The sequence below is a fragment of the Neomonachus schauinslandi genome, chromosome 16 (genome assembly GCF_002201575.2).
Source record: "Neomonachus schauinslandi chromosome 16, ASM220157v2, whole genome shotgun sequence".
Taxonomy (NCBI): Eukaryota; Metazoa; Chordata; class Mammalia; order Carnivora; family Phocidae; genus Neomonachus; species Neomonachus schauinslandi.
This window is the reverse complement of record NC_058418.1, coordinates 45,745,132-45,767,758: the sequence shown is the minus strand read 5'-3', so window position 1 is coordinate 45,767,758 and position 22,627 is coordinate 45,745,132. Positions and strand designations below refer to the sequence as shown.

General features: G+C 42.6%; 1 protein-coding gene across 1 annotated transcript; it reads right to left on the bottom strand.

Moving 5' to 3' along the window:
- Positions 1-208: 208 nt before the first annotated feature.
- ZNF19 (zinc finger protein 19) lies at positions 209-7,743 on the bottom strand. Its single transcript, XM_044922267.1, has 5 exons — positions 7,663-7,743; positions 7,392-7,532; positions 5,868-5,994; positions 5,220-5,333; positions 209-1,355 (listed from the first exon to the last, which is right to left on the bottom strand). Exons 3-5 carry the CDS (start codon positions 5,899-5,901, stop codon positions 250-252), a joined length of 1,254 nt encoding a protein of 417 aa, XP_044778202.1. The 5' UTR covers positions 5,902-5,994; positions 7,392-7,532; positions 7,663-7,743; the 3' UTR covers positions 209-249.
- Between the last annotated feature and the right edge of the window lie 14,884 nt (positions 7,744-22,627).

Sequence of the window (22,627 nt, the reverse complement as noted above, 5' to 3'; positions counted from 1 at the left end):
TTTCTCCTCAGCCTCCACAAGAATCTAAGAGTTCCTCTCAGCTTTAAGATAAGGGGAAAAAGTAGAGTTATTTCTTCCTATTAACTCTTGCCGAGTCCAGGGACTGTAATTGGACCATGTTGGGTAAACTACTGACATCTGAACCAACAGCTATGGCTTAGGGGAAGGAACATGCAGCTGAGCCAGGCCTGTGTCACACATCCTGCTCCTGAGTGGAAGATGAAATCCAAAGGGAAATTTAGTGTACTACTACCAGTAAAAGGGGGTGAAAAATTCTGGGAGGCCAAAATGACAAATGTCCAGGACGACAGGTTTCTCTCCGGGGTGGACATGCTCATGATGACCTAGCTTGGAAGAAGTCCTAAAGGTTTTTTCATACTTGACACACTCATAGGGTTTCTCTGCAGTATGGTTTCTTTGATGCTGAAGAAAATTTCTTTTGCTAGCGAAGACTTTTCCACAGGCATCACATAAACAGGAAGATTCCTGAATATGGATCCTTAGATGCCTTTTTAATTGTTCCTGAGCACTAAAGGCTTTTCCACAATCTACACAGTCAAAGGGTTTCTCCTCACTGTGGACTCTCTGGTGCCGAGTTAGTTTTGTATGAAAATTGAAGGCCTGCCCACATATTTTACAAGAATAAGGCTTTTCCCCTGTGTGAATACGCTGATGTTGGCTAAGATGAGAAGTCCTTCCAAAGCTTTTGCCACACTCCTTACATTCATAGGGTTTCTCTCCAGTGTGGATTTTCTGATGTCGAAGTAGTGGTGAATTACCAACAAAAGCTTTTCCACACTCATTACACTCATAAGGTTTCTCCCCAGTGTGGATTCTCTGATGTATGACAAACTCGGAACTACTGGTAAAACTATTTCCACACTCTCCACAGAGATAGGGCCTGTCCCCACTGTGGATCCTCTGATGCCTGATCAGATTTGCATTATCATTAAAGGCTCTCCCACACTCTTCACATTGATAGGGCTTCTCTCCAGTGTGGATTCTCTGGTGCCGAATTAATGAAGAATTGCCATTAAAGGCTTTTCCACACTCATTACACTCAAAGGGTTTCTCCCCGGTGTGGATTCTCTGGTGTCTAACATAGTAAGAAAAATAACTGAAGCATTTCCCACACTCCTCACATCTGAAGGGTTTTCTTGCACAGTGGATTCTTGGAACCTTTCCTTTAATATTTTTCACTGTGGGGATTTCCTGGTGCTTTTCCAGTTCACAGGTTTCTAGAAAGTTGGCTCCCTGAACAACACTCTTCTGCAAACCATGTGACAATATCATATCTCTTTCTCCAGAAATTCCCTGTGTTGATGTGGACTCATTGCCAACGTTGGTCTCAGTATCTAATAAAAGAGAAAACACAAATGCCACCTGAGAATTATGCTAGAAACAAACAAAAAGCATCAAAAATTATAGGGTCTTTAGAGATTACTATTCCAACCTCCACATCGAACTGCTAGCAAGACCAGGCTACTAAAATTAAAGTGCCAAATATCACACAGAGAACAGTCAAGGAGAAACAGGGTACTGGTATACACAGCACACATCAGATTGCTTCCTAAGCTTTTCCAGACTCCGTATTTTTTGAATAACTTCTCTCTGGTACATTCTAATATCTCTTGACCTTATCATATTCATAGGCCTACAAAATGCCAAAGGCACAGGCCCTAAGAGCAAGTGGTGACACTGGGGCTAGCAAGACTCAAGAGTCAGAAAGCACAACAGAACAGAGTCAGAATACAAATGTGATGAAGGAAAAAGGTTCTTTTAAAAAATTCATACCCAAAAATAAATAAAAAATCCATACCCTGTAAATAGCCCCAAAGCCTGGAGACACTAAGCATTAAAGGCACTAGGCTGTGACAAGACAAGGGAGAGAAGAAAATCACACTCAGAGGGTCTTAAATACAGGACATCCCCCAAAGGTTGTTAACTGCAGGTCCACAGAGGACAATGAACTCCCTAAAATTGCTGGCAATTCCCGTCTTGTTATCAGACTCTCACAAAAGTCTGGATCTCAAGCACGCAGAGACTTTATTTGGAAAGGGAAGAATACAGTTTACCTAGATACACAAAGACTGCAGAGTAGTTCTCATTTCAGCCACCTGTAAAATGGCATTTGTATTCCAAGACTGTATGCCATTTTACCTCGTTAAAGTCATTCTACTTTTTAAAAAGATTTTATTTATATATTTATCAGAGAAAGAAAGCGTGCTCAAGTAGGGGGAGCGGCAGGCAGAGGGAGAAGCAGACTCCCTGCTGAGCAAGTAGCCCAATGCGGGGCTCAGTCCCAGGACCCTGGGATCATGACCTGAGCTGAAGGCAGACACTTAACTGACTCAGCCACCCAGGTGTCCCAAAGTCAATCTATTTTATATAAAATGTTGGACTAATTTTAACATTAATCTCAGGTATCTGGGACTCATCTAATCAAGTTCGTCCTTCAAGTGTGTGTTAAACGAGTAAGAGCCCTTGGAGAAAGGCAGTGGGAGAGGAGACATTGGAGACTGAAGTAAACAGGGTGCTCAGTTATAAAACCAGGACTGGGCAATCAATGACCAAAATACTCTATTTTCCTGCTGCCCCATAATCTGCCATCATCTAGATCAGGATCCCCACAGCAGTTCTTCCAAGCCATCACCTTCCTAGGTCTCTAGCCATTACCCCCACCTTCCTGCTGAAAGAACAAAGCTGCCCAGATGCAGTGCCCCCAACGTCTTTCCCTTCCATTTCTACACCCATTCATTACAAGCCATCTGCTCCCTCTCAAGTCTCACACTTCCCAATCACCCCTGATGCCATCTCCTCCCTCCCCCTGCTACACTGCTCTACCAGCTGTGTCATCCCTCCTCTTCATCACCAACCTCCTTCTGCAGATCCTCAAATCAACTTGGGCTTAACCATCATCCCTTCACATCCAACTTTTTCTTTCTTTCTTTTTTCAAAGATTTTATTTATTTGACAGAGAGAGACACAGTGAGAGAGGGAACACAAGCAGGGGGAGTGGGAGAGGGAGAAGCAGGCTTCCCGCAGAGCAGGGAGCCTGGTGTGGGACTCGATCCCAGGACCCTGGGACCATGACCTGAGCCGAAGGCAGGTGCTCAACGACTGAGCCACCCAGGCGCCCCCCAACTTTTTCTTATAGTAGTGTTTTTCAAACTGCTTACCCACTAGTTGTGAAATGGACATAGTATGTAACTATCAGACAATTTTTAAAATGAAACACACTAGCGTAACCTAGAACAGAATTCACATACATTGCAATGCCAAGGTAAATTTTGTCTCTTGAAACTCCAGTCTCAAAGTACATAATGCATATACAGGGTGAAGCTCATAATAAAAGAGTTGGTATGGTTGTATTTCATTTCTAAACTTACCAAAATAAACTTATCTAAAGTGCTGCCTATAATCTCAGGAAACAAACTGAGAGTTGCTGGAGTGGTGGGGGGTGGGAGGGATAGGGTGGCTGCGTGATGGACACTGGGGAGGGTATGTGCTACGGTGAGCTCTGTGAATTGTGTAAGACTGTTGAATCACAGACCTGTACCCCTGAAACAAATAATACATTATATGTTAATAAAAAAATAAAAAATAAAGTGCTGCCTCAATTTCCTCATCTCCCATTTACTCCTTCTCTACAAAGTATCTACCCTGAAACTCCTACCCTTGGCTTCAGGTCCATGTTCCCTCTTGGGGACGCTCCTCTGTCTACTTTCTCCTCCCTGTCTCAATAAAATTAAATATCCCTTAATATTTAAGATTCAGCTCTTTTTGTTCTCTGGGTGTCATTTTAATTAAAACTCTGGTAGAGTACCCTTGTATCTACTCCTATAGACCTGACATTTATCTCAGACTCTACACCTGCCTTCTCTGTGGTCTGCTCTGGCCATCCAATTATACATATTCTAAAGGAAACTCAGACTCTGTGCTCAGATCTGAATTCACATGAATTTAAAAAGTTTCTTTTGTGTCATGACTTCCCAGTGTTATCTGACTCAATTCTCCTCTTTGATGGCCAAGTTTTGATAAGATCTGGTCAATGTTAGCTCCACATGCTCTTTCCTCTTTCTTGTTTGCACTGCCACTATCCCCTTTCCAATTTACTCACTCAAAAGTTAACACTTGACATGTAGTAAGGGTTTTTAACAAGATTCTATACCTTCAATTTCCTTCAGGCCAATCCACAGCAAATACTATGTTAATATTTCACAAATACAACCAAATATGGGCCTATGTCACTAGAGGCAAGGTCACGGTGGCAGGGGTCACTGCTCCTGCTCCTTGTTTGCTTTTACCTGCTCTTTCACTTCCGGTTCCCAAGCCCCAAGTTCATTAGGATAGAGCCCTCAGGTCCACCACCAACTCTGAATTCTAGATTTTCCATACAAGGCTGGGTGGGTAAGACACACCAACTACATTCATCTACACCATTGGCTGAGTAAAGGGGATCAGGATATACTGTAGACTCTGCCAGCCCCAGATTCTAGGAAGTCTTATTTAGCCTTCGAGTCCTAAGCGTCATGCTCCCCCACTGCTTACTAGAAAAGACAAATACTTGTAGGTGCTCCAGAAATATCCATTTTAAAATATGCTTCCCAGGTGACTGTCCCTGAACATTAAACTGCTAAATTCTTCCCAACAATTTACTGGATCCTCTACTCCTTTTCTTAGGCCAGAGACTACCTTTTTTTTCACATGGGATCCATTGTCATAAGTCAAATTTGGAACATATAGCCTGCTACTGAAGAAGCTTACTTAAGGTCCTAAATGGGAATTTCTCCAACTTCTCCTTCTGCTGTGCTCCCATAGCCCAATACCTATATGCCAAGAACAGCACTTAACACATTTTTTTTTAAAGTTCTTTACATCTGTCTCCATAGCATGTATCCTCCAGAGCTTCTTAAACAAAGCTTGGCACACGGCAAGTGCTGAAAACCACCTGTGAACAAATCCATCCTGTCCTAAGGAGGACCACTGAGATAGGAAAGGCCAAAACTCAGAAAGGAGTAATGGATTCAAAAATTACATGAAATTTACTAAGGGGAACTTGTTATCTTAATAAGAGTTAAAATTAATGGAAAAGGTTTCATATTTTACTTACTAGGAGAAATCATCCATTTTATTTAAATCCTTCCCAGCATGGTTCATTTTAAAATACACTGCTCTATAAAGCTCCATAGTTGCCAGTTCTAAACCTTCCTCCTTACCTTTACAGATGTCTTTGGTCCTCTCTGCAGATGGGTTATCCTGTGCCTCCAAGCCCCAAGGCAAATTCCCTCCCTCCAGAAGTGAGATCAGGGCAGGTTTGGGAACTGGGTATCCTGAAAAGGGGGAGAAAATGGCACCTTTCAGCTGTGGGTCTGCTGTGTCAAAAGAAGGAAAACCCCAAGAGCCTCCATAAGAGTAAGATCCACAGAAGAAGGCTCAGGATTGGGGAAAGTCAAGATTTGATCAAGAAACTGAGCATCTGTGATCCCTTCCTACTTAAGAGTAGGTAAGTTAGTGAGATCCTACAAGATATATGCAAACACAGGGAATGGGTCACACCCTTCCCTAGACAAGAACTTACCTCTGGCAATGGAAAGTATGTATTCTTTACTGTGTAGAGTCCCTTGGAGGATGGGATGTACTCTTACCAGGGGACAATTCCATACACTGCTACCAAACTGACTCAGTATCTCTCCCTACCCAGCAACCTTTGAAGTGGGTCATTTGGTTTCAGCCCTGGAGCCACAGAGTGGAAGATACTGGAGACAATCTCTCCCTCTCCACACTGCACACCCAGCCTATTAGGAGAGAACAAGGAAGGAAACAGGAAAGCACAGATCTGAGTCCCAGGAGGAAAGCAGCCTTACCAAGGGATGTCAAGTTCCCATAATTCTCCAGCATAACACTTCTGTACAGGGCCTTCTGTGCAGGAGAAAGACCAGCCCATTCTGTCCCGGTAAAGTAGACAGCCACATCCTTAAAGGTCACCAACTCCTAAAACAAAAGGTTCCTGCTGCCCCAGAGCCAATTTTCTGACTCAGGGACAGAGTGCAGGGCATAGGGAACAGTATGAGGGAGGGGTCCTAATAGGGATGGCTAATGAGAAAAAATGAAGAAACTGGATGTTAGAACATTAAATGACTATTTTTACAACCAAAAATCTGAAACTTCTCTAACAGAAGAGCTTCCATTAAAACATGAAATGTACTATTCTAAAACATGGTAACATTTCAAAAACCTTGGAAAATCTCCCATTAATTAAACTTCCTAAAGCAAATTCCTTGGTTTTATAAATACTTTTAATCTTTTGTTGTTACATCTACAAATGGACATTAGCTTCAATCGGTCTAGACACTCACTCACAGGTAGCATGTCAGGACCTACCTAATCCCTCTTCACTGACTCAGTGCCCAGGTAATCCATCTGTACCCCACAAGTGCTCATTCTGCCCCAAACCTCAAGCCCACCTTAACAAGAAGAGCATCATGGTTTGCTCTGATGAGCCTGTCTCATCCAACCCCATCTGTGCTCGAAAAGCTATACTGCCTGTATTCAAGAACGTCTAGCAGAGAGCTTAGTGGAAGAGACAGCAGGCAGGAGTGGACTTGTTGGACAAGTGGAAGAGATAGCAGGCAGGAGTTGGACTTGGTTCCTCTCTAGAAGTGGTATGAAGGGAGAATGAGTCAACAACTGCTCAGCAGTCTGGAAACTGAGTGGTGAGGACTGTGATATGGTGGTACCAGTGACTCACCAATACTTACAGAAGATCAGAAGAGGGTGGAAGCTATAGGGAAGACACTGCATCAATTAAAGTCAGGGAGAGGGACCTTCCAGATGTCAGAAACCCAGGATTGGGACTTGGGATACAGTTCATGGATGCTAAGTTATTGGATAAATAAGTCCCAGGAAGAGAAAATGGTAATCAACACCTAGCAACTCCCCAGTCAAAAAGTGAGCTACAACTCAAGAAATCAATTTCACAGTCCCACAAATGTAAGGTACCTAATGTTCACTTAACAGATGAAGTCCATCAAAATACAGAGTTCAAGTGATTAGCTCAAGTCCACAGAGGCCCGATGGGATCCCTAAATTCAGGTGTCCTGTCCTAGTGCAGATTTTCCCCGTCATAGTCTGCTGGTGCCTCACCTTAGCCAGCAGCACTGACCTTAAGGGTGATGTATTTTCCCTGATTATGAAACCCAAACTTCTTTAAGAGGACAAAGGCTAGAGGCCCCCTTTTCTTGTCTTCCTTCTACTGGCCCTCTGCCCCCACCTCCCAAGAACCTTGCAACCTCACTGATCTCGATCACCCCCACCAAACACCAGATATTTCTACCACCAACCCAAGTCCCTCATTCTCAGAGATCCCTCCATGGGAGTCCCTACTGAACCTGGGGCTCTTCAGTTCAGCAGAGATCCTTGGAGAACAGGAGACTGTACTTCTGATTCCCCGGACACTCTCTCCAGCCAATGTCTGCAGGGCTTCTGGCTGCTTAGCCCCTCACCATCAGCTTTCTCCCCAACATCCAGTCCTACTGGAGAGAATCAAGAGATGCCTTCCTGCTGCTTTGGTTCTAAGAGTCTTTCCAGAATTATCCCTCTCATGCCCCATTTCTTTCAAATTAGATCTCTGAAGGCTAACCTTAGGGAATCACAGCTCACCTGGTGCCAGGCGTTCAGGGACATGGCTGCCGTCACCTGGGCTCCCTCTCAGTGAAGGGCAGGGGCTGAGGGAAGAAGCAAAGAGAACCATGAGTGAGCCTGGCCCAAAGGCTCTCCTTTAAACCAACAAACCTATAGCCAATAACAATACTGCCATCATTTACCCAATGCCCACTGGATAAGTGGCATATATTTCTTTCAACCCACACCATACAATGAAGTTTGAATTCGGAAGAAACAGATTTTGAAAGGGTAAGTAACTTGCCCTCGGGCACCAGAGCCTGTACCACCATCAAACCATGCTTCCTGTCCTGGGTAAGATGTAAGTACAGGGAGAATAGGAGTACACAAAGAGCAAAACAAGCAAAAACAAAATCAAAACCTAACAAGAGGAAACCCAGACCTTTATTTTTAAACATAAACTTTGGGGCCCCTAGGTGGCTCAGCCGGTTAAGCGTCTGACTCTTGATTTCAGCTCAGGTCATGATCTAGGGGTCATGGGATCCAGTCCCACGTTGGGTTCCCCCCTCAGTGCGGAGTCTGCTTGTCCCTTTCCCTCTGCTCCTCCCCCTGCTCGTGCTCTTACACTGTCAAATAAATAAATAAATAAATAAATAAATAAATAAATAAAATAACGTTTACTGAGAAACCTAAAAAGTTTAAAAAAAAAATGTTCTCGGATGTAAAATATATAAAATACATATCCCTTCATTCAGGCTCCACTTTAATCCTCTTAATTTTCTTTTTCCCAAATGAGAAAACAAGGCTATGAGAATAATTTTCTTTACCAAGGTCACAAGGAGGTGGATGAACTTGGATTCCAACCAGATGTGCCTGATTCCAAAAGACACGTTTTCAGTTAACTACACTAGATCACTTCCAATTATAATCCCAAAAGGACCTCTTTTATAACATTCTGAGGTTAATATGGAATAGTCACCAAGGATATTCAGAAAAAGAATCACAGAGTAAGTCTTCCTTTTCTTAGACCTTGGGGCCGGCATCTTTTTGTTAACCACTCCATTCTAGAACCCAGTGATGACCAAAACTGATTAGCAAAGGACCCTGAAAGGCCACCTCAACTTGCCCAAATGCTGGGTGTTACTTTAATTATATCATCCCCTACACTTTGTGCTAAGCAGTCATATTCTGCCAAAAAGCCAGCATCTTCCCTAACCTCACTGCATGCTGTAATTTCCTGCTAGCCTCATCTTGTGCCACCCTCCTCCTTTGTTTAGCCACTCCCGCCTTCCTTCAGTTCCCTCTACTATACTAACTCAGGGCCTTTGTACCTGCTGTTGCCTCTGTATGAACTACTCTTCTCCAACTTTAGGACCTTTGTAACTGATACTGGCTGCCTACAATACTCTCCAGCAGCCTGACCCTTCCTCACCTAGGTAATACTAGATCATCCTTCAGATCATCCTCTACAAACCAAGTCGGCTTCCCATGTTAAACACTACACTCATACTGTGTTCACTTTACTGTATACCACGTCTCCCAGTTTGAGATCACACATTTGCATTAATTTGTGCTTTCTACACTCAACATTTATGTATATATACTTCATTCATTCCAGGCCAAGTGTGAGATGCAATGGAGAGAGGAAAAACGGATGCGACCTTCTGTCATGGAGCTCTGTCTAAAGGAAAGACACACACTAATCAAAGAGTCTCATAAGTAACTTCAAGATAACAATTGTGATTAGTGCCGGGGGAATCTATCCTAGATGGGAAGACTTAGGGATAGGAACTAACTAGGTTTAAAATGCATGTTCTGGAGGCGAAAAGCCAAGAAGGCTGTAGCACAGCCGAGGAGAGTGTGCTGCAAAACGAGGTTGTAGAAGTTGCAGAAGATGAAGCCATGCAGGGACCTGTGCACACGTTAAAGAGTTGGTCTTCGCCCAAAAGCAACAGGCCGCAGCTACAGGTAGGGTGAACCCATCAGGTTTGATTACTACGTGACTTTCCCATTAAACTGAAAGCTCCCTGAGGGCGGGGCCCACTCTCGGCTCCTTTACAGCCGCATCCCGGGAACTTGGAGCAGGGGCTGCTATGCAGCTGCTAGGTAAGTAGAGGCGGGCCCAACGGGCAGGGCTCTGCAGCTGTGTCGGGCACACAGGGCGTCTCCTTCCGTCCACAGCTCCTCGCCCCAAAGCGGCCGCCGCGGGCTGAGGCGAGCAAAGGCACCCGAGGGAGGACGGAACCGGCCCGCAGGCAGCCTCCGCCTCCCTCCACCGCTGCTTCAGGGCCGCAGGAGGGGCGAAGGGTGTGCCCCTAACAGAGACGACCCGGCCACAAAGCCCACCACTCACCTCAGAAAGGCGCAATGTGCGGCGTGACCGGAAGCGCGTCACCGAGCAGGCCGCGTAGCCCAAGCCGCACGTGCTTACTCTCTAGGACGCCCGAGCGCGCCGCTCGGTGGTCCCCTGGCTTTGAGCCCCAGGGGGGCGGGCGAGGCTTCTTAACCTGCGGTCCTCGCAGACCTTGAATGGCAGGGAACGTTGACTGTTTTCGCTGATCTCTAACCGAAATTTAGCATTTCCTTCAATTATGTGTTGGAAACAAACCGCAGTACTATCAGCAGTACCTGTGACTTTGTCACCAATTGAAATCACAGATATTTTCATACCACATCACAGTTGATGCAGGTATCTCAAAATACAAGCTATTCTCATCCCTAATTTGAAGTTATCATCGTTGTTATGAGGGCTCACCTTTAGATCATGTCATTTCATTTCACCACAGTGATAAAGACACGTATATTAATGTATCACAGATTTATATTTTTAAACCATTTAACTGTATTTTAATATAGTTTCAGAGTGGTCCACAGATGTCATCACAATGCCAAAGAGGTCGTTAGGCAAAAAAAAAAAAAAAAAAAATGTCCTCCTTAGGGGAAAAGAGTAAGAAAGTAAGAAAGACCAGGATTGCGAAGGGATATTACTTTAGAACTATTTAGGAAGTGAAAACAGTGGAGATTTTTAAAAAGTTTGAATAACAGATATGAGGAGAGGGAGCAATCTATTCTAGCCATAAAGTTTGGGTGACCTGATAGATGAAGGGGTCATTAACCAAGATTCAATTACTTCAGGAACTCAGGAAAAGAAGTTGGTTTCAGGCAGGAAGATTACAGAATTTGGTTTTAGAAATACTGAATACACACACACACACACATGCTTTATTAAAATGTAATTCATATCCCATACAATCCATCCATCTATAGTACAGAACTTAGTAGTTTTTGGTACATTCAAAGAATTGCACAACCATCACCACAATTTTAGAACATTTTCATCCCCAAAAAGAAACCTCGTAACTATCAGCACTAGCACTCACTTTCCATCTTCCCTGTGATAGGCAGAATAATGTTCCTCTCAAAGATGTCTGGAACTTGTATGTTGGCTTACATAATAAAGAAACATTAAGTCTGCAGATGGAATTAAGTTGCTTATCGGTTGATTTGAAAATAAGATTATTTTGGATTATCTAGATGGGCCCAATGTAATCATAAGACTCCTTAAAAGTGGAAGAGGTCATTGGAAGAGAGAACCACAGAGGTGACAGTTTGAGAGAAACTTGTCCCAACATCACTGGCTTTGAAGCTGGAGGGAAAGAGCCACGAATCAAGAAAAGTGGCCTCTAGAAACTGGAAAAGGCAAGAAAATAAAGTCTTTCCTTAGCCAACACTTTGAATTTAGCCCAGTGAAACCCATTTTGGACTTCTGACTTCTACAACTATAAGATAAATTAATAAATAAATAGAATAAATGTGGGTTGTTTCAAGTCACTGTTCACTGATAATTTGTTACAGCAGGAACAGAAAATTAATACAACCCAATGTAAAGCTTTCCTCCATTCCCAGACAACTCCTGATTTACTTTCTGACTCTACAGACTTGCCTATTCTCGGTATTTACATCATATAATGTCCATTAAATCTGGACATGAAACAAAGTCTTTATTGTTGGTAATTTTATTAGTCTTCAGAATAATGGAAACCTATGTGTTTATTCAGTGGCAAGACTTGGGAAGAGCTTGATTTTTTTGCTTGGGGGAGGGGGTTGCTATACTTTTAATCTACACAAACTCTCAACAACAAAAAAAAGACTACCCAATGAGAAGAAATGTCTCAATTATCTCTGGTAAATGACCACTCCACGCAGAGAAGCAGTGTGATTTGAGTTGTATTTTGAAGTGCTTTAGACAAACTACATACTGCGCCATCTTTCAACCCTGGCCATGAGCATTAGCAGATGCTTCCTACCAAGGCTTGAACTTAGGTGCCCTGTTTCTCCATGATATTTTATTGATTTTTATGCAAGTCTTTTTTTTTATTCAAATCATTTAGTAAATATAGCAAGATTATTGTCACAGGTGAATGGCAGGTGAACAATTACTGTCACAGGTGACTTACAGGTGAGAATTAGAACTTAAACAGTGTTACTTATTTCCTGCATAGTCACATTTCATGAATCAGAGTGCATACCACTCTTGATATTTAGAAAGAAATTCAGCAGGATTTTGCAATCTGGGTTTCCTTTACCAAGACTCTAATCCAGTGTCCTTAGGACCTTTAGAATGGGGAAAAGCTAGCCATCCTGAAATCCTTTTTGCTTAAATGATGAGTAATTTCCAATCCCAGTTGTCCACACAGTATTCCAGTGAGTCTTCAGGATTAATAAATAGCTAATTGTTGCGGTTCTATTGTACCACCTACAAGAAAATATATACTCATACCCAGGTCTATTGTGGTATCTACCATCAAACATAATTATCTTAAAGCCTTGGTCACTCCTAAGATTCCAATGGGAGCCACCTTCTCTCCTGGTCACCTCACCGCCTGAATACCCGGCTCTCCCTCTAACTCCTATGTTATCTATCTTTAATTTAGACTAAGAGCACTGTAAGTCAGGGGACCCAGAATATAGAATATGATCATGACACACTGGCTGTTATTCCTGACTTTAAAGTGGTGGGGAAAATAGCAACTTCTCTCCCAGCTCTCTGAAAAGCCTAGCCACAAATGGACTGAAGTTATAGTGGAACTTAAGTTTCATGCATAAAACTTGGCTGCCCAAAGAGTTACAGTTAAGCTCAATGTTTTGTTGCAGTGGCTACAAAGACATAGGATTTGATATGGATTGCTTCCTTGCAGCTGAAAATATACTCGATAGTGATAGAAAGAATGCGTTCCTTCCAAGATTGGGCACAAGGCAGGAATGTCTGCTCTTACCACTACTATTCAACACCGTGCTGGGAGTCCTAACAAGTACAAGAAGGCCAGAAAAAGAAATAAAGGGCATACAGATTGGAAAGGAAGAAGTAAAACCGTTACTATTTGCAAGAGGACATAACTGTCTACGCAGAAAATCCCAGGGCACCTGGGTGGCTCAGTTGGTTAAGCGTCTGCCTTTGGCTAAGGTATGATGCCAGGGTCCTGGGATTGAGCACCATGTGGGGTTCGCGGCTCAGCGGGGAGCCTGCTTCTCCCTCTCCCTCTGCCTACAGCTCCCCCTGCTTGTGCTCTCTCTCTCTGTCAAATAAATAAATAACATAAAATAAAAAAAGAAAAGAAAATCCCAAAGAATCCACAAAATCTCCTAGAACAAGTGAGTTTAACAAGGTCACAGAATTAAAGTCAAGGTACAAAAAAGAAAAAAAATCAATTGTTGGAAACTGAAATTTCTGATAATAAAATTTCCTATGATACAAAATAATTTTAATAAATTTTCAAAAATAGTACCACTTACAATAGCACAAAGAAATCACAAAATATTTAGGTATAAATCTAACAAAATATGTCCAAGATATGCATGCTGAAAACTACAAAATAATGACAAATGAAAGAATACCTAATAAACAGAGAGAGATACAGTGTTCATTGACTGAAAAACAAATTTGTTAAGATGTCACATCTCCCCAATTGATCTATACATTCAAAGCAATCCAATCAAAATCCCAGCAAGACCTTTTGTAGAAGTCAACAAGATGATTCAACTGTATGTCAACAATACAATAAAGCTTAAAAAAAAAAAAAAAAGGCAGTGGAGACAGGAGGGCAATACTGTGTAATGGTTTGCACATGGGCTCCGAAGTCAGACCACTCAGGTCTGAGTCTCTGCTCTTCCACTTATTAGCTGTATCTTTGGGCAACCTATTTAACCTGTTTTTCAATTTCCTAAGTGAAACAAGATAACAGTATCTACTTCAAAGGCTGCTGGGAGGATCCAATTAATGGGGATTACCTAACATAGGAAAGCACACACAATGTTACTGGCTATTAGTGTTTATTAAAGAACAGCTATAACAAATAAAAGGCTAATATTCTTTGGAGAGGCAACAACTGAAACAAACAAACCTTGACTCAAGTGACTTCAACCATTTCTTTGCCTGAATCACTTTTGGTGCGTCTGCACAATTTTAAGTCCATTACTAAAAGATGACCTCCCAGTGTCCTCCCCACTGGGCGGATTGCTGTCAAATAAGGAGATGATAAAGCTGTCTTCTCAGGGCAAGATTTCAGGCAGCAGGTTAAGTCTGGAATTGAGAACTGTCACGACAAGTAGATGACAATACAGGGAGGCATGGGACATAACAAGGCACAAACTGACATGCATGCAAAGAAGAGGATTTGCTCCTTATTTTTACAAAAATATACCTTTAGGGTCTCTCTAGATCAGTGGAGACAATTTTTATTTTCATGACTGGGGTCAGGCAGAGTGTTACAAATAGTATGTAGTGGTAGATGTCAGTGGGTAAGCTAAACATCCTACAATGCACAGGACAGCACCAACAAAAAATTATCAGGTCCCAAATATTGATAGTGTCCAGTTTGAGAAACCCTGCTTTAGATGGATAACAAAGGCCATTTCCTCAGTTATTAGAGTCCCCTAACCAAATCAAAGGTCATGGCAGCCATGCTATTCTAGGCATTATAAGGACAAATGTCAAGCCTTTGCATGCAAATATATGAGTAATAAAAAATCTTCATATAGATTTTGTCAACCAACAAATTTAGGAATGCCAAGGAACATATATTGAAAATATATATATTTTAAATAGGATAGTCTGGGTAAAAGGCAGGGCTACTGATTTGTAAATGTCAGTAAGAAATTATAAATTACCAACATTGGTTCAAGAATAGACAGTGTAATTGGATCAATACCATAGAAGGAACTGATAAAGTAATCAAAGATCTCTTGTCCTCTACACTACCCCCAACAAAAGCGACTGGCCCAGCCAGCATTATTAGGTGGACTTTTTTCCAAATTTCCGAGGAACAGATAATTGCTAGGCTTTTGAAACTTCTCTAAAGTACAGAAAAAGAACAGCCTCCTAGCTATTTCTAGCAATCTCATATAACTCAGTTCCCAAATCTTGACAAAGATGGAAAAAAATTACAGGGCAATCACACATATGAATATAGATGACAATATCCTAAAATATTAACAAATACTATCCAGCAAGATATAAAGAAATGTGTACTACCAAATCCAACTAAGATTATGAGAATATAAATATGACTAAATATTAGGAAAAGAATAGTATAATTAACTATAGATAGGTCAAAAAGGAAGCATTCTGTAAGATCTAAAATAAGATGAAAAATTCAGCACCCACTCCTGTCAGAAACTGAGTAGGAAGTAAACAAGGCTTTCCATTTAATGCATGCATCTTCCCTACAGAATATTCACTGATAGAAATTTAGTTTTATAGTTAACTTGAAGGGACACCTGGCTGGCTCAGTCGGTAGAACATGTGACTCCTGATCTCAGGTCATGAGTTTGAGTCCTACGTTGGGCATGGAGCCTACTTAAGAACAAAACAAAGGGGCGCGTGGGTGGCTCAGTTGGTTAAGCGACTGCCTTTGGCTCAGGTCATGATCCCGGAGTCCCGGGATCGAGTCCCACATTGGGCTCCCTGCTCAGCAGGGAGTCTGCTTCTCTCTCTGACCCTCTCTCCTCTCATGCTCCCTCTCACTCTCTCAAATAAATAAAATCTTTAAAAAAAAAAAAAGAACAAAACAAAGAAAAGCACCTAAGTAACTTGAAATTTTCATTACAGTGCTTAAATTGCTTTAACTTCCATCCATTTGGGATACCTGGCTTAACTGAGGGTTAATGGCTTTCCCACATTCAAACTACTTGAGTGTTTGCCTCTGTGCAAACCATCAGAATCACAGCTACAGTGTTTCCAACATATCACACATATGAAAAGTTTCTTCATACCATGGACTCAGTGATGCCAAATCAAGTTTATGTTAACTCTGAAGGCTTTGAAACATGTGAGACACTGAAATGGGTCAGTATCACCAAGGAAAGAAAACCCAACTCAAAACTACTTAAGCAAAAAATTGAAATTTATTGATTCATGTCACTGAAAAACCCAGAGGTAGATTTGGTTCTCTTCATTTCTCTCTTACCTGCAGGGCTGGCCTCTTCTCACCCTTCATGATGGCTCAAGGCTAACATCCGAGTCCAGCAGAATAAGTCCAACAAAACCAGGGTAGGTTTCGCCCCTGACTGGATGAACCTGGTCACCTGCACCCATCACTGTGGCCAGGTGAAGGAACAGTATTGACGGGCTAGACTAGGCCACAAGTTCCACCCTTGCACCTATCTACCACATCAACTGGTGAGTGAGGGCTAAGTGGCCTTCCAAAAAAGCAGGGCAGGAACTACCATGAAAAGGGGGTAAAAAATGTTGGGAAGCCAAAGGAACCGAGGTCCAGGACAGGCCTCTCTCTAGGGTGAGCACACGCATGATGATGTAGCTGGGAGGAAGTCCTAAAGGTTTTCCCACACTTGAGACACTCATATGGTTTCTTTCCACTGTGGATTCTCTGATGCCGACTTAATGTTGACTTAACACTGAAAGCTTTTCCACACTCATAAGGTTTCTCCCCAGTGTGGATTCTCTGGTGTATAACCAACTCAGAACTACTGGGGAAGCCATTTCCATACTCCGTGCAGAGATAGGGCCTGTCCCCACTGTGGATTCTCTGATGCCTGATCAGATTTGCACTATTATTAAAGGCTCACCCACATTCCTCACACTGGTAGGGTTTCTCTCCAGTGTGGATTCTCTGGTGCCAAATTAATGAAGAATTGCCATTAAAGGATTTCCCACACTCTTCACATGGGTAGGGTTTCTCCCTGGTGTGGATTCTCTGGTGTCTAACATAGTAAGAAAAAAAGCTGAAGCATCTCCCACATTCCTCATATCTGAAGGGTTTCCTTGCACAGAGGATTCTCTCATCCTTTCTTTTAATATTTTTCACTGTGGGGATTTCCTGGTGTTTCTCCAGTTCACATGTTTCTGGAAAGTCACTTTCCTGAGAAACACTCTGTGGCAGCCCATGTGATATCATCACATCTCTTTCTTCAGAAATTCCCTGAGTTGATGTGGACTCACTGTCAATGTTGGTCTCAGCATCTGACATGAGAAATGGAAGACACATGCCACCTGAGAATTATACTGGAAACAATAGAGCACTCAAGTATAGAGCCTCCGGAGATTACTATTCCAAACTCCATGTAGCCTGCCAGAAATATAAACCTATTAAACCGGAAGAGCCAAATATAACAGAGGCAGAAAATAGTAGCTGTGGAATAGGAAATGAGATTTTGAATCCAGGTCACTACACTTCCCAACAAAAAAGACTGCTTCTTTTTTTTTTTTTTAAAGATTTATTTTTATTTATTTGACAGAGAGAGATAGCAAGAGAGGGAACACAAGCCAGGGGGAGTGGGGGAGGGAGAAGCAGGCTTCCCGCCGAGCAGGGAGCCCGATGCGGGACTCGATCCCAGGACCCTGGGACCATGACCTGAGCCGAAGGCAGACGCTTAACCGACTGAGCCACCCGGGTGCCCCAAAATACTGCTTCTTATGCTTCTCCAGACCTGTATGTCCCCAATAACTTGTGACTTCATAGTACTTAAATGCTTGAAAATGCTCTGGAGGAAGCAGCACAGAATCTGGAGCAAGAGGCAACACCTGGTGGGCTACAAGAGTTGAGCACATGCCATCTGTTAGAAATGGCTGAGTATGTGCTGTTGTGGGACTCAAAACGTGTCTGCTCAACCTCTTAGGAAGAGGAGAACACAGTTTTCTTTAAGGCCCAGGAGACTGCACAGTGCTCTCCTTTGCATACTGAGGAACAGGAAAGCCTCAGGTGAGAAAAAGACAACAGGAACAGGCTGTCTAGTGGCATTTCTATTTCCAAAGATTGGAGGACATTGCCATTAAGTTTTTTGAAATTCAACCCATTTTTTTCTAAAACTGAGTTAAATTTCATATTCAAGTGTTGATCTTTATCAATTTGTACTCTTCTTAATTAAACATTTGTGGTTAAAAGCAGATATTAGCATTTTTATGCCATTTGCAAAATAACATTGTATGCAGAATGCCTGTTTATCTTCTGGGTTTTTTTTTTTTTTTTACAAATTAGCTGCCCTTGATCTTAAACCACTAGAACATAAGCTCCACAAAAGCAAAGGCTTTGTTTTCTTTCTTGCTGTATCCTAGGTGTCTTGAACAATTCCTGACACACAGTAGATACTAAATAAATGTGATAAAATAAATGACTGAATAATTATTTGTTGTCTGTATAAATAGGCATACAGGGGTGCCTGGGTGGCTCAGTCAGTTAAGCGTCCCACTCTTGATTTCAGCTCAGGTCATGATCTCAGGGTCATGAGATGGAGCCCTGAGTCAGGCTCCACACTGGGCGTGGAGCCTGCTTAAGATCCTCTCTCTCTCCCTCTCCCTCTTGGTCCTCTGCGCTCCCCCACCCCACTCACCCCCTCTCAGAAAAAAAAAAAAAAAAAGGCATACAACTTATGTACTACAATAATAAAATTATTATGACCTGAAAGTTAACTGGATCCATGTTATAACATAATGGCTGATAAGTTCTGTTTTAATAGGGAGTGGGGGTGATCTACCCAGTTCTCTGCGCATGCCTATGTGCATGTGAATTTGGAGGAGCGGGCTTTTGCAGAAGGGAAACAGGAGCAAGGAGATAGCTGAAACTGTGAACAAACAGGGAAATAACAATCTGAAAAACAGTGACCAGAACAATGTGGAACCTGGAAGTCAATTCTCATGTATCTTTTCCCTTGCTGTTTGGCAGAAAGCAAGTGTCACACAATCCAGATTAGAATAATAGATGACAGGGCGCCTGGGTGGCTCAGTTGGTTAAGCGACTGCCTTCAGCTCGGGTCATGATCCTGGAGTCCCGGGATCGAGTCCCGCATCGGGCTCCCTGCTCGGCAGGGAGTCTGCTTCTCCCTCTGACCCTCCTCCCTCTCATGCTCTCTGTATCTCGTTCTCTCTGTCTCAAATAAATAAATAAAAAATCTTTAAAAAAAAAAAAGAATAATAGATGACAGAGAAACCCCCTCCTTCCCTGATACCCTAGAACCCTATCATTTGAACTTATCAGCTTCCCCAGAGTACTTTCAAGCAATCACCACTTTCCTTAAACCTCCAACTGGCCCCTCACTTAACCCTCCCGTCAGTATCACCTCTTCCTCGCTGGGAAAACCAAGACTGCCTCAAAGGTGCTCCTCAACCTCCTCACTATCCACCCCCACAGGGTGGCACCCATCTCCCACATTCCCTTCAGGGCTCCCCCTCTCTCACTTGGATCCCAGCTCTGCCCACTCCTCTAACAGAGCTCATCAGGTACATCCTCTCCCTGCCCCCCTTTCACCTTTTCTGACTTTAGCTACTCAGGTCCACCTGAGGGTAATTATCTTTCCTAGACTAGCTTTTTTTTTTTTTCCAACTGTTTGAGAACCACTAGTAGATCATGAAATAAATGTGGCAGGTAGCAAGAAGAAACTTTTTAAGAAGTGAAAGACATCAGACTAGATTTGAATAGAGAATTAATAGAGAATACCAGGTGTCAGAGCAAACAGGAAAGGTAAGCTCTAAATCTGAAACTCTGGCTTCAGTTATTTGTAAAAGCATATATACTAGGTTGTGACTTAAGTTGTATTTCTTACTGTAGGTTACAGTAAAAAAAGTCTGCAAAACACTGCCTTAAAGCTACTGTTTACAGTCTTCCTTTCATTCCTAAACCTCACAAAAGAAGGTAAGTGTTTCCCTAACATGTTCATATCCCACTTACCTCACGGGCTTCTACTCCATTGCCCACCAGCTTCCTTGGAAATCTTCCCACCCTTAGCTTCAGTCTCACTCTTTTCTCTACTTCCTCCTCCCTCTCTCTTCAACCCTAAAAAATCTTTAAGATCCTCTTCCCCATCTCCTTCTCTATTTAGGGACATTTCAGCTACATGGAGTCCTTTATACAGAGCAAGGTATCTCAATCTCAGCACTACTGACATTCACAGCCAGATAATTCTGTTGTGCGGGGTTGTCCTGTGCAGTGGAGGATATTTAGCACCATTCCTGATACAGTATCAGCCCCTTCCCCAGTCTGCACAAACAAAAATGTCTCCAGACATTACCAAATGTCCCCTGGGGACAAAGGTGGCTGGCCCCCGGTGAGAACCACTGATATGGAGGACTCCCACATATACAGGGTGATCATAAAGTCTGGAAGTAGATGTATTTTTTAATAGATTGAAGATGTCTTTGACACCATTATGTAGGCCTGCCTAGGTTTCCAGACTTTGGCACCCTGTATAATCCCAGCCTTGACCTTGTCCCAACATCACAGAGTTGCATTCTCAAGAGCCTGCTATACCCAGGGAGCTGTATGTTTCAGAGAAACTCAAACTTCATGGGATGAGTCTACAGTCCTTGTCACCATAAAAGCTATTTTTATATCAAGACTCATTTATGTTTACCGCTAAGCTTTATCATTGCTACCTGACACCTCTACGATCCTGTCTATCCCTGCATCACCCTGTCCCTACCCTTGTGCAGGCCTCCGAAGTTATTAACAGCAATACAGCAACAATGTAACAAAGTTTTATGCCTTAATTTCCCTCACAGGCCAATCAAATTACATACATGTCCAGTTGACAGTTCTGAAACATAGTAATCACAGGCTCACGCCATACGGCACTGGTGGCAAGGTCACTGTGGCAGGGGTCCCCGCTCCTGCTCCATGTTCTTTTGCCAGCTCCCTTATCTCCTATTCCCACGCAGTAAGTTCCCTAGGACAGAAGTCTTCGGGTCTGCCTTAACCTCTGTGTCCTGGGCTTTCTATACACACCAACGATGCTTATGTATGGTTGGCTAAATAAGAGGGCTTAAGGATATGCTCTGTAGTAGAGCAGGGCTGTTCAAAAGAAATACAGTGTGAGCCATAAACACAAGCTACATATGTAATTTTGTTTTTATGGGAGCCACATTAAAAAAGTAAAAAGAAAAATGGTAAAATTAGTTTTAATAATATATTCTATTTAACCCAGTAAATCTAAAATATTATCATTTCAACATGAAGTCAACATAAAAATCATAAATGAGATCACTTACACTATTTTTTTTTTTACTAAGTCTTCAAAATCTGGTATTTTATACTTATAGGACATTTCAATTTGAATTAGCCCCCCTTCAACTGCAAGAGTTTAATAAGCACACACAGCTAGTGGCCACCATGTTAACGGCACAGAAGTAGACAAAAGGAAGTCCTGCTTAGGCTTTCAGTCCTAAGCCTAGGTTCCTGAACACTTCCTTAAAAAGATAAAACAGTGCATGCTCACAGGTGGGCCCCAGAAATGTCCATTTTAAAATACGCTCCCCAGGTAATTCTCCTGCACATCAAACCATGAAGCTCTTCACAATTATATGGTGACATATATGATCAAGATGTAGTGATATCTCATTGTAGTTTTAAATTGCATTTCCCTAATGGCTAATGATGTCAAGCATCTTTTCATTTGCGTGTTCCCTTTGGTGAAATGGCTGTTCATACCTTTCACACACTTCCTAACTGGGTTGTTTTGTTTTTGTTGCTGAGTTTTGAGAGTTGTTTATATATTCCAGATACTAGTCCTTTTCCAGATATTATATTATGCCAGGAATTATACTGGATCTTTTATTATTCCTTTCCTCCAGCCAGATTATCTTCCCCCCACCCCATCTGCAATGTTCTTATCTGCTGAATGCAGAACGTGTGGCCTGCCACTGAAGGAGTGTCACCTGATATTATTCTAAGTGGGAATTCCTCTAACTCCTCCTGCTGGGTCCCACAGCCTGCTGCGTATATACCAACAGTATACCAACAGCACTTAACACATTCTCTCTTTTTTAGCTCTCTAACCCTGTCTCCATAATTAGTATCCTCCAGAGCCTCTCAAACAAAGAAACGCCATTTTAGCACACAGCAAGTGCTCAAAAACTGGCAAACCATGCATCTAACAAAGGACTATGGTTGATGGTTCTAAACCTGCCTCACCTACCTTTAGAGACATCACTGGTATTCCCTGCAGGTAGATCGTCCTGTGGCTCCAGGCCCCAAGGCAAATCCCCTCCTTCCAGAAGTGAGGTCAGGGCAAGTCTGCAAACTGGGTATCCTGAAAAGGAGGCAGAAAATGGCAATGGAGGGGAGTCTCATGTTAGTGTTTTTGAGGCACCACATAACCCCGTGTCTGCAGTCAGAGAAGGAAACCCCAAAGCGGCTCAGTAAGGATAAGGCCCATAGAAGTGGGCTGGAAAGTGGGAAAGCCCAAGGAGATTTTTGATCAAGAGGAAACTGAGCATTTGTGACCTCTTTGTAAAAAATCACAGAGTTTGTCAGTGAAATCCCATGAGACACATGCAAGCACAGAAAAGCAATGAGGGAAGTCTTTCTTAGACCACCGGGACAGTTGAAGGTACTACCTTCAACAGAAGATACTTCTTTCCCATAGTGCCCTGCACAGAACTCCTATGGTGGGAAGTGTTCTCACCAGAGAATGGCCAAACCCACATTAGACCCAAACTAACCTCAGACTTCTCCCTCCATCCCTGCCTGATATCTTCTGGGCCTGAGGGTTTAGGAGT